Source organism: Melanotaenia boesemani, chromosome 11 (assembly GCF_017639745.1).
Source record: "Melanotaenia boesemani isolate fMelBoe1 chromosome 11, fMelBoe1.pri, whole genome shotgun sequence".
Lineage (NCBI taxonomy): Eukaryota > Metazoa > Chordata > Actinopteri > Atheriniformes > Melanotaeniidae > Melanotaenia > Melanotaenia boesemani.
In genome coordinates, this window is record NC_055692.1 from 16,515,908 (window position 1) to 16,533,612 (window position 17,705).

At 36.4% G+C, this 17,705-nt stretch overlaps 1 protein-coding gene across 5 annotated transcripts in view; it reads left to right on the forward strand.

The window, feature by feature from the left end:
• The window catches only part of rmi1 (RMI1, RecQ mediated genome instability 1, homolog (S. cerevisiae)), a 29,236-nt gene extending 23,959 nt beyond the window's left edge, over window positions 1-5,277 (forward strand). For all 5 annotated transcript variants that reach the window (XM_041999124.1, XM_041999123.1, XM_041999121.1 and 2 more), the window contains exons 4-9: window positions 95-244; window positions 1,793-1,863; window positions 2,124-2,247; window positions 2,439-2,517; window positions 2,675-2,825; window positions 3,244-5,277. In XM_041999124.1, the coding sequence (XP_041855058.1) occupies window positions 95-244; window positions 1,793-1,863; window positions 2,124-2,247; window positions 2,439-2,517; window positions 2,675-2,825; window positions 3,244-4,483 (1,815 nt within the window). In that variant the 3' untranslated portion in view covers window positions 4,484-5,277. The remainder of the gene's footprint in view (window positions 1-94; window positions 245-1,792; window positions 1,864-2,123; window positions 2,248-2,438; window positions 2,518-2,674; window positions 2,826-3,243) is intronic.
• The last annotated feature ends 12,428 nt before the right edge of the window (window positions 5,278-17,705 follow it).

The window sequence follows — 17,705 nt, forward strand, 5'->3', positions numbered from 1 at the left end:
ATGGTACTATGAACTGTCAAACACTTCAATAGATATTTAATATATGACTTTGTAGGCAAAAGGAAACATAGCAGAAGGTTTCTCTCTGTTACAGGTTGACTCATTTTTGGACATCAGTCAGCCTGCATATGGTCAGCTGCAGAAGTGGAGGGGTACAGATTGCATGAATGACGAGGTGTCTGCTGTCACACAGACCAGTCAGAAGCCCTGGGAAGTCAAACCAACTCGTATGCTGCTTCTACAGGTCAGAAGCATTTCTGAGTGGTAGTTTGTGTTAAAAAGTATTTTAAAAAAGGGGGGAAAGAAATCCATTGAATTTCAACATTGACCTTTAGAAATCACATGTTGACCGAACTAATGTTTTTACATCAAAAGTAGTTTGTATAAGAGGTTTTTTAAAAATGCAATTTCACCTGCTAAACCAACAAAAATGAATCAAATCCTTCCCAGCTGCGAGTAATAGCATTTTTTTATCATCAGTGTTCTGGATGCTACAACATGATGGTCATGTAAAGGTGCAGAGAGCAGGCATGCCGCTGCAAAAACACTGTGGGACTGCAGGCCATGCTTGGCTAGTCTATCAGCCCCACACAGTGGGAACAAGGATAAGCTTTTAGCTGTCTTTACAATGGGTAAAACAAAAAAAAGGAAAAATGTGATCAGTTTCATCTCTTTATGTCCACAAGTTGTTACTGTCAGTTTCAAAACCAGCTTGTGTCATATTACAGTCAGCAGACCTATGTTTTTGTAGAGAAAATGTAAGTTATCAGTAAAAATCAGCATGTACATCAGAAAGTTGTGCTTCCACCCAAGCTGGGCTGAGCCAGAGCCAATTGAAATGAATGTCTGTGGCCAAGTCCATTCACATGCCAGTTAAACTCTTTCCCATTTCACTCAAGACGTTGGCAGTTTTTGTTTTGTTTTTTTTGTTGACTGTTGTAAAATGGCTTAAAGATTACTTTAACCTTTAAAAGAATTCCTGAGTTTGTAATAAACAAGTCCTCGGCTTTTCAGTGAAGATTGTGATAAAAGTTAGTCAAGCTCTTCTAACCGTGGAAGACAAGGTCAAGTAAAGATTTGAAGATAAAAAAGAGTAATTACATTTTATCTGTATGTTTTTGTATTTTGAATTTGATTTTACATCAACAGCCATCGTGGATGTTTTCCTGCTTTTTCTTGCCTCATAACAGAGTAGAAAAGTAGTTTTTAGCACGTTGGCGCTACAAAAGAAAATTATGCTACAGGATTTTTTTTCTTGTTGAAGTAATCTTGACTATTTTATACTATTTACCTCTGAATCTACCACTTTTCTTTAATCATCTTTGTATAATATTCTAGTCAAGGCATCTGCTGCTGTTCTTCATTGTGAGTGGACAGATTTAATCAGTGAGAGTGCATAGATGGCTTAATTTGCAGAAATATAATTCACACACTTTATTTTTTGCCTTGAGTAATACACTTGTCATGTTGATGGTGTTTCTTAGAAATGTGGCAGCAGAGTTTTAATCTTTTAATTTCTCACACCATTTAGTCAAAAATCACTTTTGTTTTTAATGATCTGACACAAAAATTTGATCGAAATTAAAATCTTTGCTTGAGTAATATCCAAAAAGCAATATAACAAAGCAGACGTAAAGAGGAGTTTTGCTTAAAATTAGCACTGTAGAAGTACACGGCTGTATTTCTATGGAAGAAAGATTATGGTGCTTTATAAAGTCACAAAGCCAGTTTGTAGACTTTCATCTCATCATTGCGTGTTGTCCTGATCAAAGATGCTGCCTCTGTTGTACAGGTAACAGATGGAGTCCAAAGCTTGGAGGCCATGGAGTATCAGACTATTCCTGCACTTAGTGCAGCACTCAGGTTAGAGATTGATTTGAAAAGCACTTGAATGCACACTGACGTGTTTAGCTGTCTATGTTAACAAAGCCTCCAAACCTTGAGAAGTAAAAATGCACATGTTTTTAACTAATCTAGTTTTTTGTAGCGATGCATGCATTCGTACAGATTTTAGAGAAGCAGATGGGAAGTTGTTTATTTCTCATTTGTTAAGAATTAAAAACAAACCCTAGTGATGCATGTACATCTAGATGATATTTGTGAACTGCTGTCCACTCCCCCAGGCCTGGTGCAAAGCTGCAGTTGCAGGGACAGATGGTTTGCAGACTTGGTGTGCTACTTTTGGGGCCATCCAATGTCAAGGTTCTGGGTGGTGAAGTGGAGGACTTGGTAGACAGGAATAATAAGGTAAAGTACACCTTTAGATGTCCTTGTTTTTGCTACATATTGTTTTTTAATAATATCTAGGATCACTCACTTAACTACACTAAGAATATATTAAAATGTTATGGGTCACTTGCTGTTTTAAGCAATGACACTCTATTGATATATTGCAGTGAATAAGACGTTGCACTCATCAGATGGTGTAATCATAACAGGGCAGGGTACTCTGTCGGACACTGGGTCTTCCTGAGGAACAGCAGCAAGAGGGTGAGGAGGCAGCTGCACCCCAACAAGGTCAGTTCAAGCGTTTGTGGATCTTTACATTTGTATGATATCACAAGACCTTGGCATAAGATTGACTGGAAATGTTTGCTTTATATTAATAAGGCCAGCTTAGAAGCCAGCTCATTTTAGAATTGGACATAATTATCATACTGTTTTTTTCCCTTAGAAAACCAAGAAATGGAGGACCTGGAGGTCAATGATGCAGAGTTGTTGGCCAGTTTAGAGGCACAGGGGGATGCTGATGGCTTTGGTGCTCTGCAGGGGACATCCACCGTCTCTTCAATCAGCTCCTCTATTAGCAGCCATATCTCAATCAGGTGGGTGATTATCATAGTCAGGATTCCTCATTGTAGTAGCCAGCAAAAGAGAAGAGGCCTGGTGTTGTTTAAAAAATATGTTTTAACCCAAAACATGTTTTTCTAAAATTATTCAGCCAAATTTTGTAGTTTGAGCCGCTTCAGTTTAACCATGTGATGAAGCTGGATTCTTGTGAAATTTGTGAAATCACCATCACGAGAGAATCCATCAACAAAACTGTTCATCTGTTGCAAATTTAGCTACTTAAGCTGTTATAAATGAGCCAGATCTCCTTGTTTCTGGAGTTTTTCATTATTTTGAGAAAAATCTGTGAAAATGACTCCTGATTGTCAGGTCGTCTAAAACTACATTTTAGTCTCCTTATTTGTCACTACCTAATCATCAAGGCTCATTAATCCTGTTGGTTGTGTCTTTCAGAGGTGAAACCTCTCATAGAGGTGGCTTGAACCAGAGCAACAGAGGTGGTTCAGTAGAAGGCCATCACAGCAGTGGTGACCGAGAAAACTCTGGCCATGTTGTATTCGTACCTCCTGATGTGTTTAATCAAGACATCCGAGAGGACAACATGACAGAAGATTTTCCTGATGAAGAGTTTGATGATCTTCCCCTGGATGAGTTGGACAGCGTCATTTTTCTGGAAAGTGAAAATCTTACCTCACACTCCGACAGTCGTCACAAAAACACACCACAGAATAGCATCAGAAATATCGGAAATCCCAGACATATGGACACAGGACCAAAACCCCAAGCTACTCATTTTGAACCCCATGCTTTGAGTAACTCCGGGTCACGCAACTCCAGATCTAATCCACAGAAAAGAGACTACCAAGGATGCACGAGGGACGCTTCAAGTCCTTTAATCACAGCATCTTCCAAGTCGTCTCTTCCTTCAACAGCTTTAGAGCGATCACATGGATTGAAATTTGCTTCTAATGATGAGAAGGATTTTATAGATGATGACATGGATTGCCTTTTTCAAGAGGTTGATGCCAGCAGAGTACAAACTGAGAGGAGTGGAGGAATGGTTCAGCTCCATGTTGAAGAGGGACCTAGTAGAGCCAGAGAGAGCCCTGTGAGCAAAACGGAGGCCTCAAGCTCCAGTTGTAGACCAAAAACTGTATCCAGTATATATCAAGAAAAATGTTACAGCTCAAACACTTCGGATTTGAATAGAGTAGCTTCAGATCAGACTAGCAGCAGAGTCCCTGATGTCTCTCTCACCTCTCCACCTTTCACCTATTTATGCCTGCTAGAAGAGTTAATGTCCAAACCACACTTCCACACCACCGAGATCCAAGTCAAAGCTTTCATTGTGACTCTTCTGGGGAAACTGAGCAGCAATAACGGTGTTTGGCGCGTCTGTGCTACAATATCTGATGGAACCAGCTACCTGGATGTTGAGCTGTCCAATGACGTTTTGACAAGCCTGCTGGGCTTCTCTGTCGCAGAGAAGGGGGCTCTGAAGCGAGACCCATCCCGAAGAGGTGAGCTGGAGGCTGGAATGAAGAGATGCCAGGAAGAGCTTGTGGACATGTGCTGCCTCATGAAAATTGTGGTTGAACCAGGGGGCAGAAAAGCTGTGGTGGCCAGAGCTGACCCTGTGAATGAGAGAGTGCTGAAGGAGTTGGAGCACAGGATGAGAGAGAGGAAAAAATAAACGCAGAGGACTGGCTGAGTGGAAGTAGGCGATAATGAGAAAATTACCCACTACAGAAAGGTATATTGCCCTTAAGCAGAGAGGAAAAAGTGCCAATAAAACTGAGGGAAATGTTTCAGAAAGAAAATTTTCCCTTGATGTAATGAAATGGGTATGTTTTTCTAAAGGAATAGAACGGTGATCAACCTACCTCTCTTCTTCAGATGTAGAGAGCAGTAGGTGTGAACTGCTTTTTGTTGCAATGCATCCCATCTGCTATATCTGAATGTGGCATTCTGCCGTTTGTCTTTAGAAAATTTCATTCATCTACTCATTTTTATCCATACAGGCTTTAAATCTACTGCATCACTCTTTTCATAAATTAAAGGTGGAAAGAGGTTGCTCTGCTAAAATATTAATATATATTAATTATTGGTTGTCAGAATATTAGCTCAGACTACTCACAGATGAGCATCTAAAATTCTATATGACACTGAAAACAACACGAAGAGAAGGTTGGAGAGGAGAGAAGGGAAATGGGGGTGTTCATTCTCTTGATTGCAGTAATGAATTGCCAGCCTTTGCATTCATTCAGCGCAACCATTACTTCTGACTGAAAAGTGATTGAATCGCCAAGGGCAGCACGACTCTTTAATAAACTTCTCCAGAGGAGAATGAGAGTAAAGGAAGATAAAGGAGAAGCCAAGAGGTTTGATTATTTCTCTTTGTTACACAACCTTATATGTGTTTTTGTTTTTAATTTTACTGCCATGTTTGTATTTTCTGCATTTGGAAATAAAATTCCTCTCAAGGTTTTATAATTGTAGTTCATACCTTTTAACTAATGAAACATCTGCAAGCTTGTTTCTTGAAATCTGCCCCATCCTCTGGTTATATAAATAAGCAGACTTCTGTTCAGATAATAGAGGCGTGCTCTATGATATGGAACAGAAAAGACTTGGCATCTCAAATGAGTTATGTGTGATACTAAGTAAAACGCTGGCTACTGAACGTAATGAAAATGCTCGAAGACAATGTATGAGTGTTTTAATATTTGTTTTGTGTCTATACATGTATGTTAGCGCCTTGTGTGACAGTGTGCTCTTCCATTCAGGTAGCCGCTCTCTTCTTCTTAACTAAGAGCTAATCAGGTTGAACATCTAAATCAGGGCCCTGCTATGCATGTTGATAGCCTGTTATGTGCTAATGAAGCTGGATAGGATGGAGGGGTGGGCGAGAAGGGGGAGAGACGCAACCCATAGGGAGATAAAAGTGGAATAAATATTGGGTGAAAGAGTAAATGGAGCGAGACACAGGAGTTCTGTCTCAGGAGACGCTCCCTTTGTACAAAACAAAGTAAGTCAAAATCTCACATGGTGTATGATGAAAAAAACTAGAAAATGATCACATAAAATGCTATGCTGACAGGTTTGTTTCACGTTCATAGGGAGGGAAAAAGAAGGTCAAAGACGGATTAAATTAGCTAAAGCTCGATACTGGTATTTTGTAACATGCATGGACTTCCAGCTCTAGAATAAGCAGCTTAGAGACATTTGTATTGAATAGTAAAATTTTATTTATTTGCTTTAAAATGTTATTTGTAATGCCGTTGGTAAGGCATAAAGGTTTTACTTAAGGAAAGATAAATATTCTCACCGCAAAAATATACGTTTTTTTTCATACAGATTGCAGCTCTTATCACACTCCATTTAAGTTCTTTGAAGCTTTTTTTTTTTTTTCCTTAGATTGTGGTATTACCCAGTGAGTACATAATGTATTTTACATTCCTTCTACATAAATAAAATAAAGGGAATAACATAGGATCCCCCCCCAAAAAATCAGCTTACAGCCAATCAAATAACACTGGCACAAGTTTCATGAATGCAATTTTAGCTTTTATTTGTAGAGCTGAGTTTTATTTATGAAATATAAACTTTACAATATGCAGTGTACCGTAAGAGACTTCCTCTGTAATAACCTGTAAATTACAAGAGCTGTAGTTTTCTAGGGTAAAGCTCTGTTGAAAATTCTTGTTATATTCTGTTTATGTTTAAAGGAGGATTTATTTATTTTATTCTTTATTTTTTTTTAACCATTGGATGAATCAGAATACTGTGAGCATTCAGAAAAACAACACATTTTTTGGAGTCATTATAAATAAGATGTTCTATAAATTAAGTTGTTTGAGTACAACTAAAACTTTCAAACTGAAATAAAGACTGGGAGAGTGGGAATGTGTGTGAGGTTGAGAAAGAGATTTTTGCCTAGGAGCGGGGGGAAATCAATGAAAGAAAAAAAAGACTTCACTGATTTAAAAAGACCATGTACCTGACTGATTAGCAAAGCATTTTTAATACGTGATTATTTTTTGTTATGCAAGTTCTTGAGATGTCATGTTTAAATATACAAACAGGCAATTATTAAATTAAACAAATCTCATGATTTGGATAAATGTCTAATAAGGCAAAGTGTGGTAAAATAAATGCATAAATTAGTATGATGGATATTTTTGTTCCATACCACAGAAGAAATGTTAAATAGCCCAAAATGTCATTGTTAAAATATTTATCTTTTTAAACATGAACTTAACTGAAAACCCTTATAACATTTCAGTTTAGATTACACAATTAAAAAAAATGATAAAGGTTTAGGGGAAAATTAAGTGCAATCTGGAAATTTATGGCAGGAATGTTTTTTCTTTTAAATATCACGTGATCTACTTTATTTCCTGAGAAATGCAAAACAAGTGCTCTGAAGGTTTTTTGGAAGGATGGAGTTTATAACAAAATTATGATTTTTTTTAAGTCACTAAAGGTTTCTCATACATTGTGCATAAAAAATTATATAATTTTATATTTAAGTGCTTGCTTGCCACCGCTTTCCATTTTAAATGTTGAGTTTTTCCTCTTCTATCAAAGTTGGAGCAGTAGCGGAAGATATAAGAAGCATGTTCATCTACACATGAATTTGGATGTACCTTTCCAAACTGAGAACGAGGCAGAGAGCACTGAGATAATTTCTCTAATGTGCATCTGCACTGAACCTCTTTGGTCATTACAAATATCCATGGAAAAAGTACATGAGCAGTCCTAATGCTCATTCTGCTGTAGCAGCTGTAATTTTCTTTGCCCTATTACATCCAGTAATGAAAAATCCACTTATACAGCTCAAAAACTTCCCTGTCATGGCAAAAAAAAATACTTCTTTATGTGTGTGTGTATGTGTGTGTTAGTGTGTACATGCTTGACTTGTTTTCTTTTGATGTCAATCATTAAAAGACCTGAAAATGAAGAGGGAAATGGACATAGGAGACATCTTTAAGTGCTTTTGAACTTAATTTTGCCTCATGAATGGACAGATGGATAGAGTGGATCATTTCTATTGTTTGAAAAACAATTAAAAAAATCACATTTGCGTATATATTTTAGCTCAGGTTTCATATATTAAAAGTTTTTGCACACACAAGATCTGTAAGCACAAGAAACAACATCTTATAATATATGTAATTAAACACAGAGTTCAATACAGCACATAGAAACACTGAAAATATGATTTCACAGTAAGACATAAATTACATTTAATTATTATCATTCAGATAAAATATGTCAAATTATACATTCAATATAAAAAGGAATAGAAAAAAGTCCTTTTCACATAATATTTCTTTCAGCTTAACAAACACAACAGAAAGAGATGACTTAGAAGAGTTACTTGACCTTACCTACTTTTCTAGAAGCATGACTGAAATGTTCAGCTGTATTTAATATTCAGTGTAATCTGTTAAACAATATGAAATTAAAGCTGTTTGAAAAGAAGTGAAGTAAAATAATAACATTAAACAAAGTACTTAAAATGCTTCCTAAATGTACTCTATTGTTCTCCTCTCCATGTTTTGTAGCACATGCTGACTGAAACCCTTTTTTTGTCCGAGTTAAAAATATGTCCATTTATTTTCCAGCCAGCGACCAGCTGCTGTTGATACGACCAAAATGTGGAGCTGTCAAGACTGCTGGTTAAAAGACCAGTTCTCAAATTTTGATATCTGTTTTCAGATGGTAAAAATGTTTGTTTTTTTTCTCCAATTTTTCTAGCTGTAATTATTTCCTCTCTTCATATTGGTCACTAAGTTTTTTTTCCCCCTAATGTGTTCTTAATGTTAGTGTAGTGATGAGAAAAAAGAAAAGAAAAAAGCAGGCGTGAGCTGCAACCTTCACTGTATAAAAGTTTCTTGTCCTGTTGAGCAGACGGAATTTTGTAATAAAATCTATTGCTGTCAGACTTGATTATCTTGAAAATATTAGGTAAAAACATCAATTTATATCAATTTACTGCTAGTCAGAAGTAGCCGAAGCCCTCTGATCTGTTGCAAACCGCAGAGTGACTGCATGTCTCAGATGCTCTAAGATAGCAAATAAATTAAACAAAATATATGGGTAAAACCTTATGTTGGATGTACTTTTACCCTAAGTTTTACTTTCTGTAAGTTACAAATAATCTGAAAATGTATTTGTAACCAGAGTTAGAGAAAACAGAAGAGAGGTGCAAGTTACATTGTTATATTACAAGAAGTACAGACTGAACTGAGGTTCACAATTATTATTGTTTTGTTATCATGAGTTATTAAACATGATTTAAGTATACAAATGAGAGTGATACATGTTTATATCATGAGTTTAGAAACAGAGGTGTCTCTGGTAGAGATGATAATCTGTAGATTATAATCCAAACAAGATTTAACAGCCAGCAACTCTATGAAATACTGAACCTTCTGGACTCTTCACTGTTTTTATCAGGGTAATAAAAATCATGTCATCTTATTCTTGTCCAAAGATTTAACACTTTTAAATGCCCAAATGTTTTTCCTTTGGAGAATTCATTATGTTTTACAGTGAACATATGAAAAGATATGAAAAGATCATAATGATTTCTGAAGATGTCCTCTTGCAATTACTAGGAATCAATTAATTCCGTATTTGACCTCTAACTGATGGCTCAGGTGAATGATGGTTAACTAGACTTAATGGGAAAGCCCATTAACACTGCAGCTTTGAAAGAGTGCAGACAACCGACTGACAGTCCCACAATACCGCTGCCTTCTTTCTCCACATCCTGCTCTCATACCTCCAAGTCATTACTACCATTTGAATATGGGCAGGATGTACTTGAGATGCAGGGCTTAAAAGAAAAGAAGCAGAGGTACCATATTAAGAGATGAATGAATGATTATGCTATGACAAGGGGAGAATTTGCCCCCCCCCTTTCTTTCTCCACAGAGAGGAGGCAGCCTGACAAGCTGGCCATTAGGAGGGTAATTTGACAAGCTGCGCAGAGTGCTTTTGCTGTGCCCTTACACCTCTTGAACATTATCAAGTCTTGCTCTGTAGCCTTGGTTCATAGTAAAAAAAATACACATCCTTGAAAAGACTATAGATGACAGCAGTGTATCAAGCCCATGTTCTGTTCAGGTCAGCATGGCTCTTTGATCTCTGCAGGTCTCAGAGGAGTGTGTGAGTCAGTCGACTAGCAGCCAGCTGGTCATGATTTAGGAACTATCACTGAATTCCTCTCACAATGAAGCCATACAGGATATTGCTTCTTTTTTATGTAATGCTCACATTTTAGGGTGAACACTTTTTAGTCATATTTTTCATTAGGATGCTAATTTATGTGAATGTTTATTAGCAGAGTAAATGGCTTTAATTCATGAGGCAGGATATGAAATGAAAGGTCACCATCATGAAACCAATGAGACTAGACAGAAATAAGGGGATGCTGCTAGGAGAAAAAAAAGAGAAAATACTGAACACTTAACAAGACGCATCTGTACAGACCAAAGAAATGTGGTGGATTGTGTCTGAGAGAGTATTTCAATATATTTTATTTGCATTAGCATAAAGACGAAGAGAAATATCATCAATAAAACCAACAGAATGCATAAAACGAAGCACACCCCATGGTTAAACAGGACCAACTTTATCAGCAATAATCTGAAGTAATTATTTTATGTATCCGGTTATCAGCTTAACATTTTTGAGGATAATTTGGACCTATTCTTTTTTTGACAATTTGGTTTGCAGGTATTAATTTATGCACAGCTCTTTGAAGGTCCAACCGTAGTTTTTTGATCAGGTTGAGGCCTATACTTTTGGTCATTGCAACACCTTGATGTTTTTCCATTTTCACTCTTCTTGATGTAGATGTGTTGTTCTGCTTGTCCTGGTTTAGCTGCAAGACAGAGGGTCTTAGATTTGATTCTAAATTACTTTGGTGTACAGGAAGGATTCATGATTGACTCTGTGGCTGTGAGCTGGTCCTGTGGCTGCAAAATAAGCCCAAATGACCATCTTTACCCTCAGTATTCCTAAAGAAAAATGAAAGATGTCCTTAGTTTTCCCACACTGCTTGTTCATTATGGCTTATTTCTGATAAATGAGTAATTACATTGTGTCACAAACTGTCCACATGAGGTTAAGTTAGTTTTATGTGAAGTTTTTCCAAACACAAGTTAAACTTTTTGCGTGTTTGGCAACAATCATGAAAAAATCCAGCCCATCTTTCAGCCTTTGCTCATTTGTTATATATATATATATATATATATATATATATATATATATCTTTGCGTTAACCTCCACTGTCTTAATTCTCCAGCTTTTCCTTTTTTCCTACTCCTGAATATCTTTTCTCTACTATCTTTACCTCAGATTTTTTTTGCATATTGTACCACTTTGGAAGAAAATTATGTAATATTTTGGAATATTTTTCCACCACATTGCACCACAGGCTAAAAGTTCACAACAGGCAGAGCTGCTAACTGTCTGAGAAAATTGTATTTTTTTATTACTTCTGTAGAAAAAAATGGCTGAAACTCATATTTGTTTTAAATGACTAAGAAGCTTTGTACATGGCTACATCAGCAATGATTAATTATTGTGCAATAAGAGACACATTTAAATACATTTACAGGCAGTTTGTTCTTATGTATTTCTGTCATTTCAACATATTTCCCCAAAATGTCCTCAAAATGCTGCAGCTGAGAAAGAAATCATATAAATCTGGTGAAGCTTGGTACTGATATATTTTAGCATATGTAAATACTTGAAGAGAAGTCAGAATATCTTACGTAAATGACATTATCTTATTAAGTGTTATTAATACTTATCTCAGATGAGAATGTACCTTTTCCAATACAAAACACTCGATAAATGAATGTATTTAAACTGATTAGTGTAAATAAGATGAGGGTGTAAAATGGTGATGGTGATGATGATGGGGGATGGAGCACACATCTGTCAACTTCTATTCAAAGACAAGACATTAGAGGTAATTCATTATATATTTTCGTTATTGTCACCCCAGTGTTTGAAAACTGCTGCTGCTGCACTGTAAAAGTCAGGTCGGTGGTCTGACATTATTTTAGCGAAGACCACGTCCACATCAGGTTCCTGCTGCAAAACTGATGAAAGAACAATTCAGTTTCCTCAGTAAATCTAAATAAGGTGAATTTAATATCAGCATAACATTACACAAATTTCAAGTTTCTTGCTAAACCTTCTATACTTACAACATACACAGATTTACTGTGCTCATTTAAGGTCTACAAACTCAAGCTGTTCCAGAAAACTCAAGTTTCTAAAACAATTTTGAGGCAACAAGTTTGATTCAAAAGTTTTACTTTAGAATTTAGTGATTGAGGGTCACTCACATTGTCCCAAGGAATCTATATGATCATTTTCACCAGAAAATGTCCCACAAATGTTTAAAATGAAAAATTATGAAGTGACGACGTTTCACATGGAAAAGTCAAATGAGTGATTTCTCTATAATATCAAAATATTCTCCAAACTATAAATCACAAAGCAGTGATCAAGTAATCAAATCAAATTTAGCATATAATTTTCTGGTATCAATTTATTGTAGGTGTCAGACAGCAATCTGGTCGGGTCAACGCCTCAGTTTGTCCAAAAAATTTGGTTTATGTATAAGTTTTTCTCACAGCAAGCACAACAGCCTCACTGTGCTACAGGGAGGTTTATCTTTATGTGTAGTGATGTGGTTACAATAACTTCCAGACATGAATCTCAAGGCCATTCAGAACAATTCAGACAGCTGCTAGTACAACACTTGAACAAACATAACATGTCAGCTGTGTTTCTGTTAGTTTAATATACTAAGTTGTCTAAAGTTTCACTTTGTTTTAAAATGTTCTTTATGACAGTTGCCACAGATATAAATTAACTTTAGAGAAGGATTGTTAAAGCTGTCATTCAGGTTTTAATACCCACATAAATCAATATAAGCTAGAGTAAAGCAGGTTGCCTGAAGTAAATAATAAAAAATAAAAAATGTATTTATGCACATCCACACATTTGAGAAACAAGTCTTGGATGTCTACAGGGAAATTATCAAGTCTTTTTAATGGACTTGATCAGAAATGGTCCAGCTGGCTGCTAACTGTTGCTCATCCATTAGAATGCATTATCACACTCTTGCAAATGTCTTGCCCAGGAACCACGTTTGTTTTTCTATTGACGTTAGTAATGTCTAATTGTGTTTTACTGAGCTCTCCACTGATTTTCCTTGTATCTACCAAATAATGCATTCAATTTTGACATTAGCAACAATCATTATGTATTATTTCCTGCTTCTGTTTTCTTTAAACAGTGAAAAATGGGGGAGTAAGTAAATAAAAGTGGTTAATTGCCTTTACTTGGGTTGAGGGTTGGTGTTGAGGGATTTTAAGCACAGCAAGTCCTTCCTTTCAGTTTGCGTAGGTCTAAACAAAAGTATAACAGCCTGTATGCACTTTTAAAACCTTTTCTGTCTGCTGTCCTGTTGTCTTCATGCAGCCTGCTGGTACAGTCTGCACACTGTTCTCATTTCCATGTTTAAAGCTTCTGCTTTTAAGCAAATCTCCTGGGGAAAACTGAGATTCCCTCATTACTGAAATCAAAGTTGATGAGTTGAGAGGGATGAAAAGACTGGTGACACTGCGACACAACAGCACTTCCAGAGCATGGTTTTATTTCTTTCTCATTAGAAAAGGGTGCTCAGCTTTATGAAATGGCTCAGTGAATGTTTAGTCACATTGTTTTCACAAAACAGATTTTGTGAAGTAAGAACTTAGATTAAGTTCTTTAAAGAACTTAGATTAACAGATTAACAGATTATAATGACTGACTTTTCCTTGAACCAGCATTTCTTTCAGGGGGAGAGAACCTGCGTCAGCTACAAACATAAGTCGCTTAATTCTAAGATAGAAATTATTATATTTATGTGATTCTACACTGATTAAAACAAAATAATTGGTCCATTTTTTCTGCCAACAGTTTCAGTACACCAGAGCTATGAAAAAGTCTGTTTGTGGGGTTCAGGCTTGACAGGTTCCAGAGCTTTTGTTTGCTGGTCTCTCAGGATCAGTTCCCCCCCCTTTTTTTTTACCTGTCCTGTCCAGCATCATAGCAAGCAAAATGATAATCTGGTTGCTGTATCGCGATTAACAAATTTGCTCTGCCAAAGGGAGGCCTATGGGTAAGGCTCTTCTTGAGAATCTGATTCATTTATTTATTTATTTACTTTGAATCACGGAATCTATGTAATCTTGCTGGACCTGACCGGAGGGGACAGAAAAAGATGGAAAATAGCAAAAAGATGCAAAAGGGAAAGAAGAAAGGAGACAAAAAGATCACAGACAGAAGGAAACGACCCTTCAATCCACACCATCACCAGACAACAAACTGTTACACTTGTACATGAACACACCAGAAAATTTCTTTTACAAAAAACAAAAACAAAAACAAACACACACACACACACACACAACCATTCATCGTTTTCCTTGAACGAAGGAAAACGATGGATGGTTTCTTCAAAACTGTTTCCCCCTCTTCTTATTCACTCAACATCCAAAACCCAGCTGGACTCATAACCACAAAATGAGCTGGCCATCATGTCAAGTGGTGTCATTGGTCAGCAGGTTTTACTAATAGCTGAAAACATGGGAGATCTTATTTTTAAGCTTTAACCATGTCAGTCTTGAAGAAAGCTCTTTCCTTTTTAAATTTTCAATTAATTCAAACCCATTTGGTCTAAAATAGGTAATTCACATTAAAGACAAACAAAATAAATACAAGTACCGCGATTCATTGAAATTGCACAAAACGTAATATAATGTTTAAATATTATTCATGACACAAATGTATATCTTTACTCACGAACATACACAAATAAACATGTAGTCCTTAAAAAGTCTGAAGACTATTTTCCACAAGTGTTTGAAGAATATATGATTTGCCCAACAGTCACATCTTTTTATAAACACCTGTGTGTTTGTGTTCACAATCACAGTTTACATGTTGCAGATGCCACATCTATAGCATGCACTGTAAGATCTTTAAAAATGTAATTAATTTAAATGTAACATCCACCAATAGTCTGACTGAATTAATATATTTCTGCACAATGATAATAATAATAATAATAATAAAAATAATAATATGTCATTATCTGCATCAAGGCTACTTTATTTTTATTAAATAATTGGTTAATGGGTTCAGTTTAATTTACTGATTTACTGTCATTTGGTTTCTAATGTCACACAACCTTTTCACTTTCCACTTTCATATCTCACCTGTTTTCTGAAGTATTCAAAGTTTGCATGGTTTCATATTGGTGCATATTCTTTTTTCTATAACGCTATTTTCATGGTGACACAAACAGCACATTTCTCTCAGATCTTGAGTTTTTATAATCAAACAACCATCAGAAAAAAGCCTGTATTACCTTGCTGCTGTTAACAATCCTGTCTGCAAGCATGTGTAGCCCTGAAAGTCCAGTAACAATACCTGGATTAATGCACAACAGGAAAATAATTCTCACCATTGCATCTATTCTCTTCTCAGTGGACAGTGTTGACCATGATATTTTCATAATTTTCTGCTTTTTCAGGCACATCCCCCCCCCCCCTTTTTTTTTTTACAGCAGTAATTTTTATTATTTTCTTTGTGTTTTTCTCATATAGCCCATTCTTTTGTACTCTAAGCTTTTAGTTCCTGATTTGGCTATTCAGAAATGACTTATAATGCAATCATTCAACCTAGTATTCCATTTTTTATACTAAAAATAAAACCTATCAAAGTGGATTTTTGGTCCATTTAACTTAATTGAAAAGTTTTACATTAATTTTTTTGTATTTCATTCAGAAAGCTCCAAGTTGAGCCTCATCTGCACAATGAACTGATACAATGAAACTGGTTTAGGCCCTCGAAACAGGCCTGATGCACAGCTCAGCTTACAGCAAAGATGCATCCCCTTGTCGCAAGAAAGTCCTAATGCATCCTCAAGGGCCCTCCATCTGCTCTCTGCTGCTGCAGTCACCATGGAGATTTGTCTATTTCAGCAAACGATAGGGTTAAATAAGTACACATTCAGCAAAGCATGAGCAGCAGCAACAACATGTAAACACTTGTTGGATGCCTGGAACAACATGAAGAGGGACTCGATGTGGGGCTTTGATATGCTTTTAAAACTCACATCTCTCCCCTACTCCACTTAAAAAAAGAAGGTTGGAGCCATCTTCTATTAGCTGTTTGCGGAAGGACACAAATGGGATACGAATTGATGGAAAAAGGGACTGGAGAGCTGGTGGAGGGATGGTATGAATATAATGGCTGAATAGAATTGAAGAATTAAGCAGCACTTGATATTCTTTGGGCCCCTGAGCCCATTAGTGGAGCAGCGTTCTCTCCAAATTAGAGTAATGAGGAGTTTGGTATCCAGCTACATGAAAAAAGGACAGAAGGAAGGAGGGGAGTGTGGGATCAAGACAGGAAACACATGATTCTTTGAGAGAGAGCAAGAGGGTGCTAAAATCACCAGATTTCAGTCACAAGTATCTAATTGCCTCTATAGGTTCAAGAACAGTTGGCCAATGAGTTTGTGTGCAGAATACATTTGACACACTCAGGTTTGATGACACACTCAAGACACAGGGGGGTAAACAGAGTGGTGAGAGGTGGGAGTGGGGTGTCAGTGATAAGAGAAAGGCGGAAGCAAGAGATTGAAAGAAAGACGGAAAGAAAGAGAAAGGAAATTTGAATCACACATGGCTGCTATGATCCCAGCATGTGTCCATTTCTATCCCAGCCAGACCACCCGCTTAGCCTCCAGGGAGTGTGTATGTGTGTGACTGACAAGCGTGTGCTTTGGTCAGAAAGCCCACACTCGTGTATTTCAGTACACTCCTCAGTGTCTGTGTGAGCTCTCCCAGCAGGAATGAAAGCACATGGGATGAAGGGCACATGCAGCTAAACACACATTTAGTCATAAAACTGTCTCTCAGCAGAGGTTTTTCCCAGAACCTGTGCAGGATATGTGTGTTTGAAGGAGAGAGACTGCATTATTTCCTAGAACAATCAGCAAACAAGAAGCTCTCTGAACACCCCGATGAAACTTGATCTAAATGATTTAAGTGGTAGCAATTTCAAATCTCACCAACCTGGAGAACATTATTTTTAATGTCTTGTCAATCATAAAAACTTAATGGTCACACAAATTTTTTTTTTTTTTTTTTTTTTGTGTGTGTCCATTGTTCACTTTTATGTTGTTCACTTACAGTTTATCAACAGACTTACTAGGCAGAGCTAAAATTAATATTGACATTTTTGGGGTAATTCTTTTAAACAAAAAAATATAAAAGAAATAAAAGAAGACGCTTGTTTAATCTTGTTGTAATAACTAGGTAAAAAACTTGGATAAACAGTTTTTCACACGTTAATCTAGTGGCCTTGGCCTTTGACAAAAAAAACACCAAACTGTGTTTGTTTTGTATTTAATTGAATTAGTTTCTTTGGACCTAATGTTTGTTTGACACATTAGTTGAAAACAAGCACAAAAACTGTTTGTCTTTAGGATCTGGGAACACATTTCTCACCAAATCAATTAAATAAGCAATTAATTCACAAATAATAGAATTTGTAGCTTTGTCCAAATGAATACAACAGCAAAGTACTTCAGGAATATAAATGAATAGTACGTGATTATAAAAGACATACTTATCCTTAGTAAGTACATTTCAGTCCTTCACATTTTCAGTGCTTTATTTATTTATGGAGGAAGGATTTGCTTGACATTGTGCATCGGTATTAGCTGAATACAGTGGTTTAGTCACCCCAGACCTTATTACATATCAATATATCAAGGAAAATATCTTTAAAAGTCTTGTTATATATAATATGTTTCACAGTTT